Source organism: Nomascus leucogenys, chromosome 8 (assembly GCF_006542625.1).
Source record: "Nomascus leucogenys isolate Asia chromosome 8, Asia_NLE_v1, whole genome shotgun sequence".
NCBI lineage: Eukaryota > Metazoa > Chordata > Mammalia > Primates > Hylobatidae > Nomascus > Nomascus leucogenys.
In genome coordinates, this window is record NC_044388.1 from 12140362 (window position 1) to 12167884 (window position 27523).

The 27523-nt window shown below is 40.4% G+C and overlaps 1 protein-coding gene across 3 annotated transcripts in view; it reads left to right on the forward strand.

Moving 5' to 3' along the window:
- The window catches only part of PIK3CB (phosphatidylinositol-4,5-bisphosphate 3-kinase catalytic subunit beta), a 187632-nt gene extending 168158 nt beyond the window's left edge, over window positions 1–19474 (forward strand). For all 3 annotated transcript variants that reach the window (XM_030816749.1, XM_030816751.1, XM_030816752.1), the window contains 5 exons: window positions 9474–9641; window positions 10648–10771; window positions 15664–15809; window positions 17230–17362; window positions 17967–19474. In XM_030816749.1, coding sequence (XP_030672609.1) covers window positions 9474–9641; window positions 10648–10771; window positions 15664–15809; window positions 17230–17362; window positions 17967–18104 — 709 coding nt within the window. In that variant the 3' untranslated portion in view covers window positions 18105–19474. The remainder of the gene's footprint in view (window positions 1–9473; window positions 9642–10647; window positions 10772–15663; window positions 15810–17229; window positions 17363–17966) is intronic.
- Window positions 19475–27523: the final 8049 nt, after the last annotated feature.

Sequence of the window (27523 nt, forward strand, 5' to 3'; positions counted from 1 at the left end):
AACTAATTATGTAAAGTTTATATTTTTTGTCATATGTGGTCACTGATGTCTTTACTTAGTTTATTGGTCAGCTAATGGTTGACCTGATTTTCTTAAATGCCTGGAATCCACCCCTCTTCCAGTCTGCTGAGGCACTTTATGCGCATGATGGGCCGTGCCTTCAACAGTCAGCCTGGTAGTTCAGAACTGTGCCTTAGCCCTAACTTTCTGCTTTCACAAAGCCCCAAAGTTAGCTATAGTTGAGAGCCAGGACCTTGTAGACTCTTTCCTCTGCATGTACACAGACCTGGGAATCCACAATAGTATCCATGCACATGGCCTTCTAGATTCCTACCAGTAATTTTGGAGCTTTTCAATGCACCATATGGACATATAATTACCTATCTTTTCCTTTTAAGCTTTCAGTTAGCTTGTTGGTTTCCCCAACTGTTATTTACCCCCAGGACAGCTACAATGTTAAACAGATGCCTCTGAGTATTTTTGAGAAACTCCCCAGGAAAAAGGCAGTTCATGCTAGGTGAGGTCTGAGTCAGGTCAAATAGACATAGTGTCGTAAATGAGATCTTCCTGGAAACTACCAAAGAGGCCAAAGAATGACAGTTCTGTGGGAATCAGGCTTTGAAGGAGCTCCAACTTCATTTTTCTTTCCTCTAGTGGCTGTCAGACATGCATTCACCATGATTGTGGGCTGTTTGTTGTCAAGGCTACCACATAACTGGGAAGGGGGTTGGGACTAGGCCATGGTAAAACAAAACAGATTCAAGTTGGGGTGTGTGTGTGTGTGTGTGTGTGTGTGTGTGTGTGTTTTAAATAAACACTTACTGGATTGCTGCAAGCCTTTGTTTTATTTTCAGACCTCTAAAATAGTTGATTTCGACAATTTTTGTCAGTATTCTTGTTGCTTTTATGGAAAAGTAGATATTCAGAGTTTGATATCATTTGGCTGTAGAAGTTTGAAATCCAAATTGACTGCTTCCTCAGAAGCCTTGAGGATATTATTCATTTATCTTCTAGTCTAGGTTTTTAAAATGTCTGTTCTCAGTCTAGTTATTGATTCTTTGTAAGTAATGTCTTTTTTACACCTTAGTGCATCAAAAAGTTTCTCTTTGCCGTTAGTGTCTGCAGTACAATCTGTGTGTGTGTATTTCTTTTTATTTCCTTTTTTATCACCATTTTCATTGTGCCTTTTCAAAGAAGTCACATCTTTTAGTTTCTAAAAACTTTGAACGCTTCCTTCAGTATTGCAGTTCTCCCACTCTCATTGTCTTTTTCTGCAGCTCTAGTAGATTTATGTTAAACTTTCCTGTTCTCTCCTTTATGTCTCTTAACCTTCCATATTTTCTATATTTTCATATCTTATTGTTATAACAGTTTTACTCAAGTCTCTGTGTGCTCTGGCGTTGAGACTAGGCTGAGTCTTTTCATATCTTTATGTGACTTTTCTTAGTAATTTCTTATTCTTTTCCAGTTCATTAATTATCTCTGCAACAATGTTTGCTCTCCTGTATTGTATTTTTTTTCTGCTTAGACTTTCTATTCTTTTTCATCTCTTTCTCTCTCTCTCTCTTTTTTTTTTTAACGGAATCTCGCTCTGTCACCCAGGCTGGAGTGCAGTGGCACGAATCTTGGCTAATTGCTATCTCTACTTCCCGGATTCAAGCGATTCTCCTGCCTCAGCCTCCCCAGTAGCTGAGATTACAGGAACCCGCCACCACGCCTGGCTAATTTTGTATTTTTAGTAGAGGCAGGGTTTCACCATGTTGGCCAGGCTGGTCTCTAACTGTTGACCTCAGGTGATCCACCTGGCTCCGTCTCCCAGGTCAAAGTGCTGGGATTATAGGCGTGAGCCACCACGCCCAGCCTAAAGTCTCTTTCAGATTGTTCTTTTTTAGTTCTTGGGATATTACTTTTTCATTTATCTGCGTGACTTTATTCATTTCCTTATATAGTTAATAATACTCAGTTTTGAATTCATTATTGATGGATATCATGTTTTCTATAAAGGTCCTTTGCTCCCTGGGTTGTGAATAGATCTCTAAAAATGAGTTTGTATTTTGTTTGAGCTGTTGCCAAAGGCCTGTACACACGATCAACCAGTTTTTATGTTAACTCCCTGCCTTCAGACCATCACACCTCATAGATAGTTTATATTTAGATCTCATAAGAGAGTGTGGGAAGGCTTGAATTTTTGCACTTACGTGAAACTTTTTTTTCTTGCCCACCCAGTTTCTGGGGTAGATGGGAAACTTTCATGCCACATCATCTGATCAATGAACAGATATTTCGAGTTCCAGTCCTCCCAGACCTCAGCTTTGTGTAGTGTGGGATATGATGAGGTTCCTCTTCAAATAATCTGATCAATCTTTTATTCGTTAATTTATAGAACCCCCCCACTTTTTTTCTCCTTTTTTTCCTTTTTTCCTTTTTGCCTTTGTTAGATGCCCAGGCGCACCACAGTACCAAGCGTTATCAGTACCAGCTCACATTCCTTTCCTTATTTAGAAAGAGGACTAACTTTCTAGCTCATTACAGACACCCCTTACCCTTCCTCTCCACTTTTTCTTAACGTGCCCACCCTATCTAAAAAATTCAAATGTTTAGCCAACCGGGAGTAGTTTAGATTGTACGACCCGACCCCAGCCAATGGGGAAAGAATGCAGGGGCAGGACTTGCGTCAGGAATAAAGGCTCTCGTGCCCCTTTGTTCAGGTGTGCTCTCATGGCAACTGGCCAAGGAGGCACCCCTCTGCGCAGAAGTAAAATTGCTTTGCTAAGAATCCTTTGTTCGAGTGTTCAGTTTCCTTAGGATTTTGAGTGTTATTCTTAACAGTTCTTTGTCGGGTCCAGATCCTACCTCATGGGCCTAAGTCCGTGACTGTTTTTGGTGGGCATTGAAATGTCAGCCAAGTCTAACTTCCTGAGCCACTGCTGTGAGAAATCTCTATTTTTGGAACCTAGAGGTCTCTTTTTCTTTCTTTTTTAACCACACCTATTTATAAAACCTTTGGACTTGATCATTTTTTTAATGTGATTTAGTATCTACAACTACTTGGTTTACAAGGTTGCTGGAATGGTTAGACTTGTGATCGACTTTGTTCCTGCGAGATTATAATATCTCCTGATTAATTTCTTAAGTTTCAGTTATATTCTGTTGATTATGAAACATATGTGTATATATATTTTTAAAACTTGCAACCCTTGCTGTTTATTAACTGAACCAGGCATTGTATTAAGTTCTTCTCGTAAGTAATATATAGGCTTACAACTCTATGGGGCTATGTTATTTCTTTTTAACACATTAAAAATTAAAGTGCTAGAGATTTTAAACAAAGGTTACAGAAATATTAAATGGCAGAGCTAAATTCAAATCCAGGACTGTCAGACTCTAAATTAATGTCTGCTTATTATTTTACCAGTCTGGCTAAGTGAGAAAACAATTGTGGTAAGACATGTTTAGTACTACTCTTTGTTTATCAAAGTATAATGGTGCCTAAAATACCTAAATTTCCTTTTTTTTTTTAAAGAAATAATTTTTTATTTTTAGGTTTTTCCAAGTTACACTTTCCAGTAGTGTAAAGGTAGAAAAAGCAATTTGGGATTGTAGATGTGATTAGAATAAAGAAAAGAGATCATAATTCATCTAAAAAGGACACTGTGGCTACCACGGATGACAGATTTTTTCTTTTAAATTAGGAGGAATTTCTAATGCAGCTGTGTAAAAATAGAATTAGTAGCTTTAAATAGGTAGCAAGTTTTTCAAACACTCATAAGGTATACTGCATAGATAAGGGGAATAGGTCATTAGAATAAACTGCCTGCTTGAGGACCATAAACCCAGTTGGACCTGGGCTACCTATTTTTGTAAATGAAATTTTATTGGCACACAGCCATTTGGTTACATGTTATGTATGGCTGCTTTTGTACTGCAACTGCAGAGTTGAGTGTTTAGTCTGTGGTGCCTAAAATATTTATTATCTGGCTCATTCTGGGAAGAGTTTACCAACTCCTCCTATATAAAGTAAACCCCCAGGAATATGTTTTTACTTGACTGATCCCACAAAAAAGGAGGGAAACTTTAAGCTGAAGTTTAGTAACTCATTTGTTCTTTCCAAGGTTAGCACAGAAGCCTCACAGTGGTCTCCTTTGCTAATAGTAGATTCAGGCCATATGATGAGCCTCATTTAGTTATGAAAAGCTAAGCTAAAGACTGTTCCCTGGCATTCTTAGTTCCATCAGCCTAATTGAAAACCCCAACCAAGTTATTCTCTCTTAGTTTTGATTTTATATATCTAAATGTAAAGCATATTTAGCATCAAATGAAGTTCATTGTGACCTCAGACAATGGGAGGCAACCACATGTGGGAGTGCTGGAAATAAACCTAGTGTCTAGCTGATGGGAAGCATTGTGTGAAGAAAAAGGAACTTGTCTGTCCAGTGGGATCTTTGCTGACTTTTTGTACTTTGACCCCATGTTTTTAAAAAATGAAGGACTTTAATTTTTTTTTAAGTTAATTTCCAAACTGATACCTTTTTCTCACCAAACCTTTTTTACTGTTTCCATAAATATATGTGCTCCAATGTTTCTATTTTGTTTGTTTTTTCTTTCGGCCAGCTGTTTAGGTTAAAGTGGGTCATGTAGCACACACTCTTTTAAGGTCAATCCCAAATCTTGAGGTACCTTCTATACATTACCGTTTTAGTACTTGTAACAGTGCCACGTTTGCATGAATGAAAATGCATATTGCTCGTTTTCATTTTTCTATGATGTTCCAAAATACTCTTTTGATATCTTTCATGTCAACTTAGATCATTTGTAAGACACTGATGTGTTAGGACTCCCTGACCTCCTTTGGTGAACAAGTAATAAGCAAATCTTATTGGCTCGCTACATGTAAACCTATCTGGCCGTGGGTAGATTTGCCAGTCCTCTGCACACCCCCACTCTACCCCAACAAATACATGTGAAATCAATTTTTTGACAGTTGCCTCCATTAAGACTTCATATCTGAATTACACTAATGAAGTTTACATTTTACATCCCCCCCCCTTTTTTTTTTTTGAGACAGGGTCTCACTGTATCACCCCAGCTGGAGTGCAGTGGCACAATCATGGTTCACAGCAACCTCAACTCCTTGGGCTCAGGTGATCTTCCACCTCAGCCTCCTGAGTAGCTGCCACAGGCACCTGCCACCACGCCTGGATAATTTTTTTACTTTTTGTAGAGACAAAGTTTCACCACGTTGCCCAGGCTGGTCTTGAACTCCTTAACTCAAGGAATCCACCCACCTTGGCCTCCCAAAGTGCTAGGATTATAGGTGTGAGCCACCACATCTGGCCTACTTCCCTTTTAGGAGACCTATACAAAAGTTATTTAATGATAGTGGTGTTAGCATCTCAGAGGGTTGGAGGAAGAAGGTGGAAATAATGCAAGCATTAGGTAAAAGATTTAAACTTTTCTCCTTTGGAAGCCATGGGCTAAAGTACTACTCAGACTTTGGTCATTGTGTCAGAGTCAAAATCAGAGATAAGAAAGATAAATACCACATATTCTCACTCATAAGTAGGAGCTAAATAATATATACACATAGAAGCGGGGTGTGGGTTGATGAGCAGTGGGGACTTAGAGGGATGGCATGGGTGGTTGATGGCAGGTTGCTTGGTGGGTACAGTGTGTGTTGCTACAGTGATGGATGCACTGAAGGCCCTGACTTCACCACAGTGCAATATATCAATGTAGCAAAATTGCACTTCGACCCCATGAATATATACAAGTTGTAAAACAAATTTTTAAAGCCAGATAACTTGCTATATACCTGTTTAGAGTAAGGATATGGAGCTGCCATCCCCGTGTTGTAGAATTTATTTCATATTTAAATGTTTGATTTAGTAGAGATGGGGTGTGCTTTTTTAAAAGCACTTTTCATCCGGGCACGGTGGCTCATGCCTGTAATCCCAGCACTTTGGGTGGCCGAGGCAGGTAGATCACTTGAGATCAGGAGTTCGAGACCAGCCTGGCCAACAAGCTGAAACCCTGTCTCTACTAAAAATACAAAAAGTTAGCCAGGCATGGTGGCAGGCGCCTGTAATCCCAGCTACTCGGGAGGCTGAGGCAGGAGAATTGCTACTCGAGTCAGAAAGTCTGAGAAAGGAGGGTAAACATTACTGAAATTGTAGTCTTGGCCTTTATAAGAAGTGTAGAAGTTGAATGCAGAGGGTACCTAGGTGAGATGATCAGGGCTCCAAGAGTTTGTCCCCAGCTTGACTTCTGTCAAACTCTCTGAGAAGGATGTTTTTTCCTTCTCATTGTGAACATTCTACCCTTGAGGCACTGAAAGCTTTCATCGTTGCCTGCTTTTGAAAAGGAAGTTATTGGACTTCTGCCTACCTTGGCTGCAACTGGAGTGAGAGGAGATGCAGGAAAGTGAGAAAGTGCACTTTAACCTGGCAGTGTTTGCTTTACATGTGTTATGTCATGATAAGAAAAAGGGGTCTCATTAAAAACATTAATGCTGCATTAGGAGAATGCTTCATTCTCTTATTTTGTATTTTGACAGTTCTGCTCCCAACCTCATTTTGCTAGAACTAGAAAAGTGCTTTTATTATTATTTTTTTTCTGAGATGGAGTTTTGCTCTTGTTGCCCAGGCTGGAGTGCAATGGTGCAATCTCAGCTCACTGCAACCTCCGCCTCCTGGGTTCAAGCAATTCTCCTGCCTCAGCCTCCCGAGTAGCTGGGATTACAGGCGCCTGCCACCATGCCTGGCTAACTTTTTGTATTTTTAGTAGAGACAGGGTTTCAGCTTGTTGGCCAGGCTGGTCTCGAACTCCTGATCTCAAGTGATCTACCTGCCTCGGCCACCCAAAGTGCTGGGATTACAGGCATGAGCCACCGTGCCCAGATGAAAAGTGCTTTTAAAAAAGCATACCCCGGCTCTACTAAAAATACAAAAAAAAAAAATTAGCCAGGCGTGGTGGCAGGTGCCTGTAGTCCCAGCTACTCGGGAGGCTGAGGCAGGATAATGACGTGAACCTGGGAGGCGGAGCTTTCAGCGAGCCGAGATTGCGCCACTGCACTCCAGCCTGGGCGACAGAGTGAAACTCTGTCTCAAAAAATAGATAAAATAAAATAAAAATAAATAAAAAAGCATAAAATAATTCAGTTTTTTTGAAGGAGTTTTAGAAACTGTTTAATTTTAGAAACTATCTGATTGTGATACATGCTAACACACTCATATACTCCCTCCTCCCCACAACACACATACAGCCTCTCTTTGTCGCTCGTAAAGTCCTTCGGAATCTTTCTCAGTGCTTTTAGGAGTATGACAGAAGTCCTTACATGGCCAACAGGGACCTGCATGGTCTTTTCAATGCTTACTGTGTCTTCCTCATCTTTCTGTTGTGCTCCCCCTTGTGCTCTCCTCCAGCCCTGCTGTCGTTCCTCCACATGGAAGTCTTTTTTTTTTTTTTTTTTTTTTTGAGACAGAGTCTCGCTCTGTCACCAGGCTGGAATGCAGTGGCACAGTCTCGGCTTACTGCAGCCTCTGCCTCCTGGGTTCAAGCAATTCTCCTGCCTCAGCCTCCCAAGTAGCTGGGACTACAGGAGCACACCACTACGTCCAGCTAATTTTTGTATTTTTAGTAGAGACAAGGTTTCACCATGTTGGCCAGGCTGGTGATGATCTCCTGACCTCGTGATCCGCCCACCTTGGTCTCCCAAAGTGCTGGGATTACAGGTGTGAGCCACCGCACTGGCCAGGACGTCTTTTTTGACTCCTGCCATGTTCTCCTGGCACTGCTTCCTTATACAGGGATCACATATGCACATTGTACATTTGCTCAATGAGTGTAGGGACTGGTGCTGTGGTTTTCTTGTTTGTTTGTTTGTTGCTTATTTCTGTATCACCAGGATCTAACACAATGCTTGGTTAGCTGTACCCGAGTATTTATTGAGTGCATGAATTCCATCCGTTGTATTTTCTGTAGCCACCTGATCTTTATTTGAACCTTTCAAGATATCTCATTCCATTTTGGTGTTATTATAATAGAAATTAGAGAAAATATTTGCAACCAAAATGAGAAAAAGGTAATATTAATATACAAAGAGCTCATATAAGTTACTGAAGAAAATGTCTAAAGCCCTAATAAATAGGCAAAGAATGTAAATAGCTAAGTCACAGAAGAAATCTTAGGATGCTTAAAAGATCCAGGTGCAATGGTTCATGCCTGTAATCCCTACACTTTAGGAGGCCAAGGCAGTAGGATCACTTGAAGCCAGGAGTTAGAAGCTTTAGCAACAAAGCAAGACCTCATCTCTACAAAAAATAAAAAAATAAAAAAACTAGCCAGGCGTAGTGGCACTCACCTGTAGTCCCAGCTACTCTGGAGCCAAAGGAGGGAAGATTGCCTTGAGCCCAGGGATTTGACGCTATGGTGAGCTATGATCATGTCACTGCACTCAGCCTGGGCAATAAAGAGACACACTGACTCTTAAAAAAAAAATGGCCAAAAGAGATCTGAGAATAATTATCTTTACTAGGCATCAAATAAGTGCAAATCAAAGCAAACTGCCACCTATTAATTGAGCAAAAAATTTAATTGATAATCTATTTTTCAGAATGTATTGGTCTAGTTAGAATATCAATTCTTATCTTTCTGACAGACGACTAGTCCTTTGTAAATACCCAGTCACCTCTTTTCAGTTAAAGCTGCTGTCTCCAAGGAGTTTGCAATCCAACTGGGGAGATAAAATCTCAACTCAAGAAATGAGAAGTCAGCATGAAAACCCACTGATGTCGCATTGCTTTTGCTGCTGTGGTGTGATGGCTCACGCCTGTAATCCCAGCACTTTGGGAGGCTGGGGTGAGAGGATCACTTGAACCCAGGAGTTCAAGAGCAGCCTGGGTAACATGGCCAAACCCTATGTCAAAAAAAGTTTTTAAAAATTAGCCTGGCGTGGTGGCACATGCCTGTAGTCCCAGCTACTCAGGAGGCTGAGGTGAGAGGATGGCTGGAAGCTGGCAAGTTGAGGCTGTAATGAACTGAGATCGTGCCACCAGAAGGACGGTGTTTCCCTTAACCAAGATAATATGTATAGTGCCTAGTCTGGCACATGGCACTTACTGGGTATTCCATAAAGAGTAGTTTATTTCTCCAAAATGTAGAGTAAGAGTGAAAGACTTTGATCCAATGTACTTCTGTCTACCTATACAAGCAAATAGAATGTTTCACCAGAATAATTAGACAAAAAATTTTATATGTAATTGGCACATTGGAATCCTTGTAAATTACTCCTTCTGTGGGCCAAGAGATTTACTCCTTTGGTAGAACTTGTGTTTTTCCATATGACAATAATATAGTAATGGCAAGTATATCAATAATAATAAAACTTTTTTTAAAAAGTAAAGGGAAAATCTTACCAAATTAATGTTTCATTTTAAGGAAAATATGACTCTTTATGCCAATTTTTTTCCTTCCAGGATGTTGCCTTATGGCTGTTTAGCAACAGGAGATCGCTCTGGCCTCATTGAAGTTGTGAGCACCTCTGAAACAATTGCTGACATTCAGCTGAACAGTAGCAATGTGGCTGCTGCAGCAGCCTTCAACAAAGATGCCCTTCTGAACTGGCTTAAAGAATACAATTCTGGGTTAGTTTGTTCTGTGTAATTATCATTTTTCTGTACAAACAGCCAAACAAATACTATATGCTCCCAATAGAAGTCAGCAGTGTGTTAGAGGAAATATTAGTGTTTTTTATCTATTGCTTCATTTCTTGTTAGAACAAAATGACACATAGCCCTTCATAAAGTCTTGTAGATGGTGAATGTTGAATTCTACTTTATCTAAATCAAATTTTGGAGCCCTGCAGTAAGGTTACAATCTATGAATTTAAGTATTTAAAGATAACATATTGAAGCCTTTGTTCAAGTGCATCAACTTCTCTAATTATGTGAATATATGAACTTAAGTGAGTTTTTAATGAGTTTGTAGATTGTGATTTCTCCAAACTAAAAAATGCAATGCTTGGAATTATGGCTATGGTGTTAGAAAAGCACTAATATATAGGAAATAAAAGAACTTCACAGTGTGAGGGAGAAATGGTCTGCAAGTATTTTTGGCTAAAGACTTCAGAGTCAGACACATTTTATCGAGAACTTGTAATATGCAAATCAGTTTCCAAATTTTGATCTTAAGGCCTTGTCTCCAGGGAATCTCTATTACTTACTTCTAATTGAAATCAGTGACTTAAATGGTTGAAACTGCAGTGCTTAACTCTTAAACATGAAATTGTAGTCAGTCTTTGGTCAAAATTAACAAAAATGCTCCCAACCCCCAGCATGATCTAGCAAAGCCATGGTCTCTTCTAAATACTGTGAACATGAGCCTATTCACAGCCCCACGGAAACACAGCTCCCAGGACGTTTGAATGTCTAAGGCCCGGTTATTTAATGTCTTTGAAGGCAGCTCTCTTAGCCCAGCCCCTGTGAAGACCACCCACACTCCCCTTGGCTGATCCACATGTTCTCTCACATGGTTTTGGCAGCTCTGTGTTCTCCTCACAATTAAAAAGGAACCAGAGGTATGGTTTGGGTCTCACTCTACACGCTTGGAGGCTGAAAACCTTTTTTGCTTCTATTCTTTTCTCTTATTCAGGGATGACCTGGACCGAGCCATTGAGGAATTTACACTGTCCTGTGCTGGCTACTGTGTAGCTTCTTATGTCCTTGGGATTGGTGACAGACATAGTGACAACATCATGGTCAAAAAAACTGGCCAGGTGAGCTGCTCCTCAGGATTTGCCAAGGGCCTTAGTAATGCTATTACTTATGTATAGCATAATCTCTTGTGCAACTCAGCCGGATTCTTTTGTGATTCTCAGTGTCATATCTTTGTCTTTACTTCAATTTCTCACCACCTCTTGTTTCATATATAGTCTACTACATGTATTCATTTGTTTGCTTGCTTGATGGTAAGCATTTATTTGTTTAAAAAATTACTGAAGGCTGGGCGTGGTGGCTCACTCCTGTAATCCCAGCACTTTGGGATCCCGAGCCGACCGGATTACCTGAGGTCAGGAGTTTGAGACCAGCCTGGTCAACATGGCGAAACCCCGTCTCTACTAAAAATATAAAAATTAGCCAGGCATGGTGGCAGGTGCCTGTAATCCCAGCTACTTGGGAGGCCGAGGCAGGAGAATCACTTGAACCCAGGAGGCAGAGGTTGCAGTGAGCCGAGATCCTCCCACTGCACTCCAGCCTGGGCAATAAGAGTGAAACTCCATCTCAAAAAAAATTATTGAAAAAATTTTTGTAGTTGAAGTGGCCTGTTCTTTCAATATAAGAAATAGTATTTGGGATACATTTGTACCTAACAGAAGGAGTGGATAATGTACTGGATGTATTAAATTTAAAGATTACCAATGCTTAAAAAAAAGAGTGTGGATGAACCCCACTTGAGTTATTTGCTCTTTTAGAACATCATACCTAATCATATATGGGAGAAGGGAGAATAGTCGTGTGAGTAATAGCATTCTGGGGTACCTAGGGAATCTAGACCGTGTTGTTTATAAAGTACTTAAGTTTTCAAATGAAAATTTCATTTTTCAGAGTGACATGTTTGTAAACACTTTTTATATTAAGCAAAAACAGATGAGATATCTTAGATAATTTTTCAGTTTAGCCCCCCTAGGAATTCCCACACTAGAGGCATACTAGAATGAAAATCTCTCTGGGTCATTGTGTGAACTTTGGTTCTATGAGGGACCCAGAGTTTTGTATCTCCTGGGAAATCTCGATTAGTTCTGGCTTGGGCTTTGAGAGTTGACGTAGAATGAATTTGTAATGCACTATAATACATGAATGCACCATGTACGATTGAGGAATCTTGTGTCCATACTTAAAAGGATTCCCTTGGACTTCCGGCCAATCACATTAAACACTTAGATTTATCTCCATTTTCTTCTGATACACCTTTAAAACAATAATAAGGAATTAAGAAATATATAAACTCAAGAAGTCAAAGATAATAGGAAAATAGGCCACAGTGGGTGAAACATATTACCAGACTTGGGGGTGATAGAAAGTGAGATAGAGAAGTGGCAGTGACTTAGCAGAACTGAGAAAATAGAAAGTCAGTACTTGTAAAGGGGTACGCAAGTCTCATAAAAGCTCTGGAATCAGAGGCACCATGTATACTGTTCAAGGAGGGATATAGAAAGAGGCTGAAATAGAACTAGTTGGCAGTTTATATATGGAACAGTTAGGCACTCAAGTCCCCTTCCCTGTGCCAAGAAGGAGAGAGATTTATTCTCTGAAGAAACTGGTTCTGACTCAAGCACACTTATTTCTACAGAGACTACAAGAAAGGGTCCCATATTAAAAATGGAAATGGAGTGAAAGTTGGCATAGTAAATGGTACAATCTGCAGCCACTTCCACTTGCTTTATTCTAAGAACAGTGGCAGCCAGATGTATAGTTGACCCTCAGCAAGAGACTAGGTGATTCTATTCTAGAAATCTGATTGGTTCCATTGAAAAGTCCTGCAGATCTAACAGGTGAGATTTCTCCCTAGTTTCTCTACAAGGAAGTCCACCAATCAACAAGCAAGCCTACCATGTACATAGAATTTTCATTCAGCTTTTTAGTGATTCATTGTTAAATATGAATGGTCAGCTAAGGATTAATATACTTTTAAAAAATGACAAAAATTATGTATGTTTACCATTTACAACATATTGTTTTGAAACATGTCTTCATTGTGGACTTGATAAATTGAGCTGACCTGTGTATTACCTCACATACTTATCTTTTTTTGTGATGATAACATTTAAAACCTAGTCTTTCAGCAGTTTTCAGGAATGCAATATATTGTTGTTAACTATAGTTGCCATGTTGTAAGACAGATCTGTTGAACTTATTCCTCCTAAGTGAAATTTTGTATTATTTGACCAGTATCTCCCCAGCCCCTGCAGCCACCATTCTACTCTCTACTGGATTAGCAGACATTTAAGGGAAACCTCTACCATGAAAGACAGAAACCAAACAAGCAAAATAGGGAAGAAAAGAAAAGAACTCTGGGAAAACAGGGTAACTGCAGTAAACAGAGGGTGATTTTAAAAATCAAAGCAAAAAAATACATTGTATCTTTAAAGTAATAATAAGATTCTGTTTTTTACAATCAGCACATAGAGGTCCTAGAAATAGGAACAAACAAAAAGTTAAAATAGAAATAGTGTAAATATTTTGTGGCAGGCATAGTTGTAAGTGCTTTATATATAATCTAATGCCTTCAGGCCTGATGACAACCTTATAGAGTGGTGGCATTAGCCCCATTTTACAAGTGAGGATATTAAGGCAACAGAGAGTAGACATATCAGGATTTTAACCCTGGCAGTTTGGCTCATATTCTTTTTTTTTTAATCCACCATGCCTTAATATCTCCAAAAAAATATGATAAATAGAGGAAAGATCCAGAAACAATAGAGACTCAGTCCAGGGAGGTATACTCTCAGCCTAATGGGAATTCCAGAAAGGAGAATGGCGTGAACCCGGGAGGTGGAGCTTGCAGTGAGCCGAGATCACGCCACTGCACTCCAGCCTGGACGACAGAACGAGACTCCGTCTCAAAAAAAAAAAAAAAGAAGAGGAAAGAAGGGCACTTACTAAGCAAATAATACTAAGACATTTCCCAGAGCCAATGTTCATGAATATCCAGTCAAAATAGCACAAAAATTCTCTGAGAACGGAAGAAAAACACCCTTACTAAGGACCTACACTGTGAAATTTCAGTGCATCAGACATAAAGAGAAAGTCTTAAAACTTTCCCAGAGACACAGCAGGCCACATACCAGAGTTTAGAAGTCAAAATGACTTGGCTCCTCAATAGCTACATTGGCAGTTATAAGACAGTGCACATTAGACTTCATAATTTTGAGGGAAAATGATTTCTAACCTAAAATTCGATAACCAAACTTTTTTTTTTTTTTTTTTCTGAGACAGAGACTTGCTCTGTCGCCCAGGCTGGAGTGCAGCGGTGTGATCCCGGCTCACTGCAGCCTCTGCCTCCTGGGTTCAGGTGATTCTCCTGCCTCAGCCTCCCCAGGCAGCTGGGACCACAGGCATGTGCCACCACGCCCAGTCAAGTATAAAGGGGAGAATGAAGACATTTTTCCAACTTGCAGCATCACAAAACTTGTCACTCCTCTGCATCTTTTCTCAGCGGCTGCCAGAATAAGGACATCTACCAAAACAAGTGCCTAAACCAATAATTATCAAGTGGGGTGATTTTTCCCTCAGGGGACATTTGTTAATATGTGAAAACAGTTCTAGTTGTCATAACTGGGGGGTGGGGTAGTCTAGTGGATAGAGGCCAGGGATGCTGCTAAACACCCATACAGGACAGAACCCCATATCAAAGAATTATATGGCCTAAAATGTCAGTAGTGCCAGTATTGAGAAACCCTGGTCTCAACCAAAAGAGAATGTGATGTGGGACACAGAAAACGGGCTCCAAATGGGAGAAGGGGAAAGGGAAGGCCTAGGATGATGGCTCTGCAGCAGCACCAGAGAACAATCAGCCCAGCTAGAAACCAGTAGATTACCTGACTGTCTGGAAAACAGTTTTGAAAATGATTTGTAGATTTGTTGTTGTTGTTTGGTTTGTAGATTTTTAAGGAGAGTTTGGGAAGAATTAATGGTAAGGTCATAGAACACTAAGCTAAATGAATGAATGAATACATGCATACAGTTTTCTCAAGGAAAAAAGGTGAACAACATGTGAAAAATAAAAACACTGAATATTGATGTAACCAGAAATTATGACATAATGTGCCACAATGTGTAGCATTATGTTAGCATAAAAGTACTAAATCTTTATCTTCCATAATAAGAATAGTAATATACAATTAGGGAGCAAAAATGAATATAAACATATTATTTAGAAAAATTGAGGCAGACACCAGGAAAAACACCTAGTGAGAAGAGTAAGAAGTTACCTCTAAAGATTAGCACTCAATATGGGGAGCTAGTAGGGTAAGGATGTACTTTTTTTTTTTTTTGAGACAGGGGCTTACTCTGTCACCCAGACAAGAGTGTAGTGGCATGATCATGGCCCATTGCAGCCTCGACCTCCTAGGCTCAAGCAATTCCCCCACCTCACCCTCCTGAGTAGCCGGGACCACAGGTTTGTGCCACTATGCTTGGCTAATTTTTTCCTTCATTTGTGGAGATGGGGTCTCGCTATGTTGCCTAGGCTGGCCTTGAACTCCTGGGCTCAAGTTACCCTCCTGCCTCAGCTTCCCAAAGTGCTGGGATTGCAGACATGAGCCACCACACCCAACGTGTACTCTTTCCTTGTTATGTTTTATAGAACTATTTGACTTTTTAAAAATCAGACATTTTAATTCTTTGGATGTATTTTTCTTACTAAAGAGTCTCCTTTTCCACTAGGTATCTACAGTTTAATATCAGGGTTATTTATTATTGATTGTAAAAGTCTTAAGAGTGTTAGACATGGTCTCTCCTCACCTGGCTCAGTGGGCTATAAATAGAGGGAAAAGGGCTCAGATGAGGATGGGTATAGTTCCTGGGGGTCCAGGACTATGGAGGTTTTGCCTTTATATTTGGAACTCACCAGAAAAATGAAGGAAATTAAATCCCATTTGTTTTCCAGCTCTTCCACATTGACTTTGGACATATTCTTGGAAATTTCAAATCTAAGTTTGGCATTAAAAGGGAGCGAGTGCCTTTTATTCTTACCTATGATTTCATCCATGTCATTCAACAAGGAAAAACAGGAAATACAGAAAAGTTTGGCCGGTGAGTACTGCCCTTGTGCCAAGGCTGAACACTTCTAACATTTTCTTATCTGACCAGGTGGACCAGCATTTCTTAGCTGAGATATATTTGGATCTGGGAGATATTCAGTCTGATTATAGGAAGCTTTTGGGGGAATTTGCCTGTCAGATTATTGTGCTGGTTCAGAAATTCTCAGATAGGAGAAACAGAATGCTAGAAATTTAAAATAGTTACTGTATTTTATTCCAATAATATACTACCTTTTACCTGTTTCAGAACATTCTCTGAAACTATTAAGACAGTTGATAGGAAGATGCTGAAAAGACATCTGCTGTCATTGTGTATGGAGTACTGTAAAGGAACCAGAATTCAGGGCAAATTTTTTAATCTCTGATCTATTACTGACTACCTACATGTTCCCAAGCATAATACTTGTCTTTTTGCCTTTGTTTCATCTTAAAATGGGGACAAAAATATGAAATTAAGGGCTACTATGATGGTTAGAGACATATCATGGAACCAACACATACTTAACAAATGATTGTCACTATCCTTTATAGTTTTGTTTGGGTTTCTGCAGAGTATACCTCAGTGGGTCTAGTTTTCTCTTTGGCAAAGTAAGCGGATACGATTGGATGGTCCTCAGCCTGGCGCGGTAGGTCACGCCTGTAATCTCAGCACTTTGGGAGGCCAAGGCACACAGATCACTGGAGGTCGGAGTTTGAGACCAGCCTGACCAACATGGTGAAACCCCATCTCTGCTAAAAATACAAAAAGTAGCCAGGTGTGGTGGTGCACGCCTGTAATCTCAGCTACTCAGGAGGCTGAGGCAGGAGAATTGCTTGAACCTGGGAGGCAGAAGTGGCAGTGAGCCAAGATCACGCCACTGCACTCCAGCCTGGGAGACAGAGCAAGGTTCCCTCTCAAAAAAAAAAAACATTGGATGATCCTCTTGAAGGACCATCTTGAAGAGGAGAGAGAGGGAAGGCAGGATGACAGGAAGGAGCAAAAGCACTGACACTGATTGAGGAGACATTAAAAAAATTAGTTTCTGGAATCAGACCACAAATACAGAACCCAGAAGTATGTTCAGAAATCCTTGTGGATTATAATTATAACTGATTTAATAATCAGTTCTTGTGTCTCATAGAATTAAAAAGTCTATATTACTAATAAAAATGTAATAGCCTTTCGTCATAGAATTTCTGTTTAGTTTTGTTTTTGAAAAATATATTTGTGATATTAGATTGATTGATTGTTTTATGTAGATTTTAGTCCTGGGACAATTTTCACAGAAGTAAAAATCAGAAATGAACCTTTAGTTCAGCAGGAATTTTCTTATTCTAACAGAAAGTCTAGCTATGTTTTCTTAATTTCCTGTATGAAATGTGCTCTCTCTCCTCTAACACTGTGCTCATGTGGTTTGCTGTATCACCCAAAGGTTCCGCCAGTGTTGTGAGGATGCATATCTGATTTTACGACGGCATGGGAATCTCTTCATTACTCTCTTTGCGCTGATGTTGACTGCAGGGCTTCCTGAACTCACATCAGTCAAAGATATACAGTATCTTAAGGTATAAAACCACTTTTCCTTCTCTCTTGGACTTTGTGGGCATTGAGCTCAGTTTTAGCTGCCTGTTTTATTCAAGTGGCTGAAGGGAGTAGAACAAAGTCATTTCCTCTAAGATGGTTCTTAGCCAGGAGGGAAAGAATCTGGGAAGTACATAAAGGAGGAATTTTGAAGAGTAGCTTGTAACCCAGAAGATTTTCCCATCAGTAGAAGGGGCATAAAGAAGACTGGTATTGGGCTGTAGCTTTCTTACTCACATTACTGAAAGATCGCAGATCAGGAGCCGGTTGGCACCTTGGTTTTACACAGTCTGCCTTTTTCTTGCCAGGGTCTTAGTAGGTCTTGAGTCATCTTACTGGATTTGGGTGGTAGTGGCAAGCAGCTATGTGTCCTGCAGTAATTACAAATTATTTTCATCTTCAAAAACCTTTTGGAAGAAGTCATATTATCTCCCTCTGCCTCCTGCAGATGATATTTAAATAAGAACATGAAGCATGCTGCCTGATGGTGGCTGGGGAGGCACAACCAATCCAGCCTCCTGCAGACTTTGATATTTGCACATCTCTACTAAAGTTATATAAAATCATATTTTCCCCCTTCCATTTTAGGACTCCCTTGCATTAGGGAAGAGTGAAGAAGAAGCACTCAAACAGTTTAAGCAAAAATTTGATGAGGCGCTCAGGGAAAGCTGGACTACTAAAGTTAACTGGATGGCCCACACAGTTCGGAAAGACTACAGATCTTAATGATCAGCCTTCGCTCCTAATGTATTTGTTGGTTTCATTTCATTTTCATTTTGCACTTGCACTAAATTGAACATGACCCTGTTAGAGATGTTATAAAGGGAATGAAATCCTGGAACTCAGAGTTAAATTAAGAACAAGGCATCCCACAGAACCTAATCTGAACAATCCCCAATGATTCCCTCTGCTTTTTGAATGCTTCCAAGACTTATCATGAAAACTGTCAATGGATAATCATTTCCTGCTGACTTTGCACGCCAAGGAATGCTACTAGGGATTGTTTCTGTTTTTGTTTTTTCTAATATTTGGTACTTTCCCAGAATGGTGTAAATACTTCTTTTCAATGTTGTGACCAAGTATTGTCACTCAGCCAACAACTTTTCCACACCTGGGGGTTGGTGGCTGTTCTTACTTTCCAAATGAGGCTAAAAAGAAAGACATCTTTCTTCCCTTTTAAAATTGTGTAAACTGCAAATTATAATATAATTTGAATTTATGATTATTTTCCAGAAGAAATCTTGTAAACCTGTGGATACTCATTAATTCTTTTGTTAATATTTATTTCCATGATAGCATCATTCCAGCCAGACTTGCTGAAAATCTACTGGTGAGGCAAATATAATATATATAAATATGCTACATATATATTTATAAAATTTCTAGTGGGAGTTCTATATAAATGTTTCTTTGGTATTCTTCAGCCTGTGATTTAAAGTTTTACAAAAAGCAGAGCTTTTTCCTAAGTTACTTTTCAGTTAGGTAACTGTGTGATCCAGTTCTTCCAGCTGCTTCTATAATGAGGCACATATTAATACAGTTTTTATATGGTATCTATGAAAGAGTTCACTTCATAGAGAATAATACTTGAGCAAATGTATCCAAGAAAGCAAGCAAATGAAAAGAAACCTATTTATGGAATAAACTCCAGATCTGAAATTCAGTATTTTAGAAAAATGCCAGCTCTTCTTACTGTATTTATTAAAACTTGTAATAATGTGATTTTTTCCAAGGATATTAGTTCAAATTGAAATGGTTTCATGCCACACGGAAATCTTTAAGTTATTTGTTGAGGTACCATATATTTAGGGTGCTAGGGGCAAGTAATGTTAATATGTGCAATAGGAACTACTGGTTTGAATGTGTAAATGGATGATCTCTCTGAGTCCTGGCAACATCCAGCAAAACTACTGCTTATTCTCCAAAGAATATTGGGAGCTCTCAATCCTCAGTGATATGGGAAAGAGAACTGAGTATTTGCCCTATGACTGAGTTTTCTATAGGAATTTTATGAAAGAATTTTTAATTTTGTTGTCCTCCGTAATGTTCTCAGTCAAATAAATGAGTGAGCTGGTTTCGGCTGTTCTTGGAACGGGTGAGCCTCTTCTTTATGGGTAGAATGGGCCTTTGGAACTTGGCACTGGAACTCCAAGAAATGGTCAAGTCAGTAGACAAACCAACCTCAGGAATAGGCTAAGGCTTATTATGGCCTCTTCCCTGACTTCTCCCCTTGTTTCCCAGCCTCATCAGGCATGGTATAGGAGGTCCCCTGGACTTTGGTGGGAGCCTGAGGTAAGGAGCCATGCATATGGGAGGTGCCCTGAGGTCTGGGTAGTTACTTGGCACCTGAGCCAAGGCCAGACTGTGCTGCTTTGGAGCTCGTGTTCACAGGGCAGATGCCGGAGCAGTCCAGTTCCTTGGAAATAACTCAGCTGAGGATGGGAGTTGGCCCCTGAATTCCTCATTTCCAGGGCTGGTGTAGACTCACTGAGACTTCCAGGAATAGGACTATGGAAGGACAGGTTTGTTCAGAGATCTTTGTCTAGTAGCCACCCACCATTTCATGAACCAGGCCGCAGGTCAGTGGTTTGGAGAATGGTGAACACTGCCAGGAAGAAATGGATACCATTCTTTCCAGAGGGGTCTCCTCAGCCGAAAGGAAGGCCTTGATAATTACATGCCAAATCAGTGAATGTGGATGTCTTTAAGAGCAAGAAAGGGACATGAACTTCTATGTGTGTCCCCAAACAGTCCTGGGCCTGAATCCAGAGTAACTCTTGACTCTCTCCCCCCTGACCTCTGCTACAGACCCCCACTCCAACATAGCCAGGACAGTGTTGCTTAGTAGCTACTGAGCGTTCCTAGCAAGCACTCCCTACAGACTTGTTGAATTGCACGTCTGTGATCTTCAGGAGCTCTGGTTGGGCCAGAGAGGAAAAGGTAGAAGGCAGAAGGATAGCTATGCTCCAGGACATTAGGACTCCGGGCTGCGTGAACAGCTTCCCACGTAGGATTGGTTACACCACGTCTTGACTCTTGAGCACTCTGACCAACAATGGATATTATCCCAAAATACTTTACTTCCTGTCTTTTGGCCCTTTCCCATATTCCCCTCAAACAAGGTCTTAGAAACTGTACATTTCCATATTTGAGGATAGCATCTGTGTCTACCTGGGTCTGGTGGGGGTGGGGGCTGGGTGGGGGAGGGGGCAGGCAGTGCAGAAGATGACTGTTAACAAAGTAATTCTGGAGTGCTCACCTCCTGTCTATAGGCAGACCCTGGACTCCAGAGACCAATATTTGTAATCCAACTCTGCCTTTGTTAACCTTAAGTAAGGTATTTATTTCTCAGGGTTTATGCTTCCTAGTTGATAAAATGAGACTATTAATACCTACCCCACTCAACTTCTCTGGAGTAGGGAGGGCCTGGGTTAAAAGTAGGGATAGGAACTTGTGCTGAGCCCCGACTCAGACAAACTCACTTCTTTCCTTGCTCACCCCTCTCCAAGACTACTGAGGGAAGGACCTCTGGGGAGGAAAGCCCCATCCAGTGTTCTATCTTTGTCTCCTCTCTGGAGAGACCCTCCAGTGTATTCTCAGTTCTCCCTTGTCCAGACCTCGGCCAGATAGCCTGTAACATAGGGGTCACTTGTCTACAGAAGGTGAAAGATTGGTCTGTGGAATGGAGAGCAGAGAGGTACCATGCCATGTAACCCTGCCGAGTGGGGATGGGCAACTCTTAGAAAGGAGCGGGGGAAGGGCTGGAGTTCCTTGGAGGGGAAGAGTGATGGCAAGAGCTGGCTAGGTACAGCATATATACAGGCTTGGAGGTGAGAAAAAGCGGGATTCATGGGCACTAACATGCTCAACAATCGTTTCTTTCCATCTGCCTTCCTGTTCCTCTACTCCAGAATACTACACCTCTTCTCAGGGATCTAGCCCCATCATGGAGCCACTTACTCTTTCAGTATTTGGCAGTTTTATCCTCTTCTCCAATGATGGGAAATCTATCTGACATTATCTTCTGAGCTATTCCTACTCTAAGATGTATACAAACATTTTAGAACCCATGATTCCTTTTCAATTTTGACAAAGCCTAGTTTCAACAACTTAGAAATTTTTGCCTTCCAGACCCTCCCTCTCTATCTTCCTCTCTCCTACCTTTTTTTATTATGAAAAATAAAGTATAGAGAAAGGTACATAGACCCTTAACAACAATAACATTAATGTATAAAGCAAACACCCATGTAACCGCCACACAGGTCAAGAACACCTCAGAAGTCCTTCAGGCTCCCATTCCGGGTCAGGAGCCCCTCCCTCTTGACAAGGAAATCACTATACCCTCTTTTATGGCAATTATTTATTTCCTTACCTTAGAATTTATGCTGCCTACTTTTTGAGTCAGGTTTTTTCACTCAGTGTTGTGTTTTCAAGAGTCAGCCCTGCAGTTGCAAGTAGCTGTACTCATTTATTATCATTGTGTAGTACTCCATTTTGTGGCTGTCATATAATTTTATACCCTTTCTACAGTTAGGATACATACAGTTTGTTCCTAGTTTGAGGCTATTAGAAATAATACATGCTGCTATCATTATAGTTTATCTCCTGGTTCACATACGTACATATTTCTTTGGATGTATATCCTTTAAATTGATGGGTCATAGGATTATGTATATGTTTATCTTGACTGGGTAATGCTAAAATAAGTGGTTGTACCAATTTCTTCCTCCTCCAATGGTACATAAAATTCTTGTTGCTTCACATTCTCTCCAATACCCAGTTAATTTTTACCCATTCTGGAGTATAGAATCAATTGATTTTCATTTCCTTGATTAGTAATAAAATTAAGGGTTTTTTATTATTTTTGGCCATTTGGATTTTCTCCTTTGTGAAATTCCTGTTTAAATTCTTTGTCCATTTCTTTATTGGGTTACTTGTCATTTTGGCTTCTTGGGTTGTTGGTTTTTTGGTTTTGGTTGTTTTGATGAAGGGTTTTTTTTATTTTGCTTTTTTTGTTTTGTGAAGTTCTAGATATTCTTTTTGATACAGGCTTTTTGTCAGTCATAGGTGTTAAAAATCCTTTCCCACTGTGTATGTAACTTTCCTTCTCATTCTCCTAATGGTTTCTTCTAATAACACAAGATCTTAATTTTAATGTTGTAAAATGTATCATTCTTTTCCTTTTGGGTTAGTACCCATGTGTAAGTGTTTAGATTTCTTTTCTCTGAAATCTTGAAGATATTCTCTTGGATTATCCTCCACACAATTTATATTTTTACCCATCCCATTTAGATCTGTAGTTTACCTAGAATTGCTCTTTATAGTGTGAAGTTCAAGTCAGTTGTTTTTCCCATATGGGCACCAAATTGTATCTTTCCTCAGTTTTTTTTTTTCTTTTTTTTGAGACGGAGTCTCGCTCTGTCACCTAGGCTGGAGTACAGTGGTGCAATCTCAGCTCACTGCAACTTCTGCCTCCCGGGTTCAAGCGATTCTCCTACCTCAGCCTCCCAAGTAGCTGAGATTACAGGCATGTGCCACCATGCCTGGCTAATTTTTGTATTTTGAGTAGAGATGGGGTTTCACCATGTTGGCCAAGCTGGTCTCGAACTCCTGACCTCAAGTGATCCACCCACCTTGGTCTCCCAAAGTGCTGGGAGTACAGGCATGAGCCCCCGCCACTGGCCCTTTCCTCAGTTTTCTACAGACTCCCCTTTGTCATAAATTGTGTTCATAAATGCGTGGGTCTCCTTCTGAACTCTTAGATGTTCCGTAGATTTCATTTCTCTTATTATATTTCATTTTATTTATCTGCTTATTTATCAAACTCATCATACATAGCAGTTACTCTGTGTTAGTCACTCATCTAAACTACATATTTATATATTTTATATGTATTTATTTATGTATTGATATATATCTAACCCCTGTAACAATCTTATGTGATAGATACAATTGTTCTTCCTCATTTTAGAGATAAGAAAACTGATAAGAAAATCTAGATCTGTAGTTTACCTAGAATTGCTGTTTATAGTGTGAAGTTCAAGTCAATTGTTTTTCCCATATGGGCACCAAATTGTATCTTTCCTGTTTTCTTTGAAGGGTTAAGTAACGTGCCCATAGTCACAGAGTAGTTGACGGAGCCAGTATTCAAACTCAGAAAGTAAGAAGCCTGTTTTAATTATCTGTGCTCTTTACTCACAATGCCTCAATATACATTTCAGATTTATTGGGTTCCACAAATAGAAACCTAGGGAAATTTTGAATCAAATTGCATTAAGTTATAGACTAGGTTGAGACAAATTGACATCTCCAGAATATTGAGTTTTCCGAAGTATGTAAGTGGAGTACCCGTTTATTTAGATTCTCTTTCATTTATATCCACGAAGATTTATAGTATTCTGTGTTTACATATTATACATCATTTGTTAGATTCCTGGGTAAGTGATTTTATTGTAAGTTTCATTGTTGTTATTCTATAGCAATCATTCTCAAAAGTGTGGTCCCCTGATGAGGAACATCAGCATCACCAGAGAGAACTGATTAAAAATGCAAATTCTTAATTTTTAATTTTTGTGAGTACATAGTAGGTATATATATGGGTACATGAAATATTTTGATACAGGCATATAACATGTAATTATCACATCAGGGTAATTGGGGTATCCATTACCTCAAGCATTTATCCTTTGTATTGCAAACAATCCAGTTACACTCTTTTAGTTATTTTAAGATCTATAATTAAATCATTGACTGTAGTTACTCTGTTGGCTATCAAATACTAGATCTTATTCATTCTTACTATTTTTTTGTACCCATAGAAATGCACATTCTTGGTGGGGCCTGGCAGCTCACACCTGTAATCCCAGCACTTTGGGAGGGTAAGGCTGGGGAATCACCTGAGGTCAGGAGTTCAAGATTAGCCTGGCCAACATGGTGAAACCCTGTATCTACTAAAAACACAAAAATTAGCTGGGCATGATGGCTGGCTCTTGTAATCCCAGCTACTCGAAAGGCTGAGGTAGGAGAATCACTTGAACCCAGGAGGCGGAGGTTGCAATAGCTGAGATCACACCACTGCACTCCAGCCTGGGTAACAGAGTGAGACTCCATCTCAAAAAAAAAAAAAAAAAAAAAGAAATGCACATTCTTGAGCCCTGCCCTGGAGCTACTGATTTAGAAATGGGGGTGGAGCCCCAAAACCTGTATTTAATTTAATTAATTAATTTATTTTTTGAGATGAAGTCTCGCTTTGTCACCCAGGCTGGAGTGCAGTGGTGTGATCTCGATTCACTTCAACCTCCGCCTCCCAGGTTCAAGCAATTATGTCTCAACCTTCCGAGTTTAGCTGGGACTACAGGTACGCACCACCATGTCCAGCTAATTTTTGTATTTTTAATAATGACAGGGTTTCACCATATTGGTCAGGCTGGTCTCGAACTCCTGACCTCAGGTGATCCACCTACCTCAGCTTGCCAAAGTGCTGGCATTACAGGCATGAGCCACCGCACGCAGCCAAAGCTGTATTTTCATAAAGTTCCAGAGCAAAGGTGCATACAAATATATTTGATGTTTGTATTTGGCAGACTTATAAACTTTCTAATTAATCCTAACAATTTATTTGTATGAATTTTTTTTTTTTTTTTTTTCTTGAGACAGGGTCTCACTATGTCACCCAGGCTGGAGGGCAGTGGCACACTCTCGGCTCACTGCAACCTCTGTCTTCTGGGCTTAGGTGATCCTCCCACCTCAGCCTCCTGAATAGCTGGGGCCACAGGCATGCACCACCACACGCAGCTAATTTTTTTTTTTTTTTTTTTTTTTTTTTTTTTTTTTTAAGAGACAGAGTTTTACCACGTTGTCCAGGTTGGCCTCAAACTTCTGGACTCAAGCCATCTGTCCACCTCGGCCTCCCAAAGTGTTGGGATTACAGGCATGAGCCACTGAACCCGGCCTGTATAAATTATTTTGATTTTGCATGTATCACCTAAAAATACTGTTGTTTTTTTTGTGGATATCTTTTTTTTTTTACAATGATACATAATTTAGTAGAGAGACAAACTACTCACACAGAGATGATTAGCATCATACAGCGCTTTAAGCAGATACTGGCAACACTTGAACTCACCACAATAGCAATGAGAGGTGGCTACGAAACTATTAAAGTAGTATATCATGTACTACAGTTAATTTTATGCAGTTATGATTTAATACTGCATTTTTGTGTTCCTATTTTTCTCTTTTTAAATTTTTTTTTTAACTTTTAGGTTTGGGGGTACATGTGAAGGCTTGTTACATAGGTAAACTTGTGTCACAGTTTGTTGTACAGATTATTTCATCACCCAGGTATTAAGCCCAGAAGCAGAAAAGACAGCTATTGAGTACTGGGCTTAATACCTGGGTGGATCTCTTTTATCAGACTAAAGAAGTTACCTTAGCTTTCTAATTTGCTAAAGGACTTTTTAAAAAATAAATAATGGATGTGGAAATTTATCAAATGATTTTTCTGCATTTTATTCAAATGATCATAAGGTTTTTCTCATTTGGTGAGTTATGTTTCAATATTAAACGAGGTTTGCATTCCAGCAATGAGCCAAATTGATTGTCATGTTTTTGTTGTTGTTTGTTTCTTCAAGAAGGAGTCTTGCTTTGTCCCCCAGGCTAGAGTGCAGTGGCGTAATCTCAGCGCACTGCAACCTCCATCTCCAGGGTTCAAGTGATTCTCCTGCCTCAGCCTCCCAAATAGCTGGGATTACAGGTAACTGCCACCAAGCCTGGCTTATTTTTTACTTGTTTGTTTGTTCGTTTGTTTGTTTATTTATTTATTTATTTATTTTTGTAGAGACATGGTTTCAGTATGTTGGCCCAGCTGGTCTTGAACTGCTGATCTCAAATGATATGCCAGCCTTGGCCTCCCAAAGTGGTGGGATTACAGGCATAAGCCAATGTGCCCGGCTGATTGTGAAGTGTTTTTAAATGTGTATTCCTGGATTTGATTTGCCAATATTTGAGGGGTTTGCATCTTTTTTTTTTTTTTTTTCCATCAGTGGTATTAGCCCATAAGTTCCTTTTAAGATCTGTGTCAAGTTCTTTTAGGCAAGATGTAACCAACATGGCTGATGAGGTGCCTGGCACTCACCTTCTCCACTAAGCGGGACCAAAGCAGCAAATAGATAACCACACATCAAGTAGACTAAGAGAGAACACTAGAATTCACCAGGAAAGTGACAGGGCACCTCTGAGGTACAGAAGGAGAGAGAAACAAAGAAGCACCCAGCCCAACTGGAATTGGCTCAGAGCTGGGAGGAACTTGGCATTACTAGGAAAAGGTAAGGGGGAGATTCCCAATAGTCCACATTCCCACCAGGGATGCCTGCAGTCCTAGCCACCAGAGAGCCCCTTGGCCCTAACAGGCCCTGAGCCTAGTATAGGGAGCTGCTTGGAGTTCACAAAACTGCATTATTCAAGAAGGGAATTCACACTGGATCCCACTCACTGCCAACACTGGATCCCACTCACCGCCAACACCCAAGCAACTGCAGCATGGTGCCATTTCGAGAGCTCAGCCCCCACCAGACTACATCCTCCCTGGGACTCAATAGCCCCTGCATCTCCACATTCCTGGAGCCCCACTGACATCCTCCCACAACCACCTAGAGGGCTGCAGCATTGCAATGCCAGCTGGAACCAGTGCTATGGCCAGTTCCTCAGCACTCTAGCCCACAAGGTAACCTGCACCCTAGAGAATGAGTGGTGAAGCACATCAGGGAGGCTGCCCCAAGGACAAAGAGGGCCAAAGTGTACATTCCCTGCAGCCTGGCAGCTGAGTTCCTGAGACTGCTGCCACCAACTGCAATCCTGCCCTTCCAGCAGCAGGGCCACCTCATACCTGTACATGCTGTGAAGAGGCCTAAGGAACAATCCTCCCTCACACACCATCCAAGGGTGTGAGGACAGGCCTGCCAAGTCCACTCCTGCTGCCAGCGCCTGCATGCATCTCTGGGGACCTAAGGACAGGCCCAACCCACCCACCACTGCTACTGCCAACACCCACCCATGCATGCCACCTAAGAGCCTGGAGACTGGGCTGACTAGCCCATTGGCACCTCCGCTGGCACTCACGCATAACACCCAGGGGCCTGAGGGCC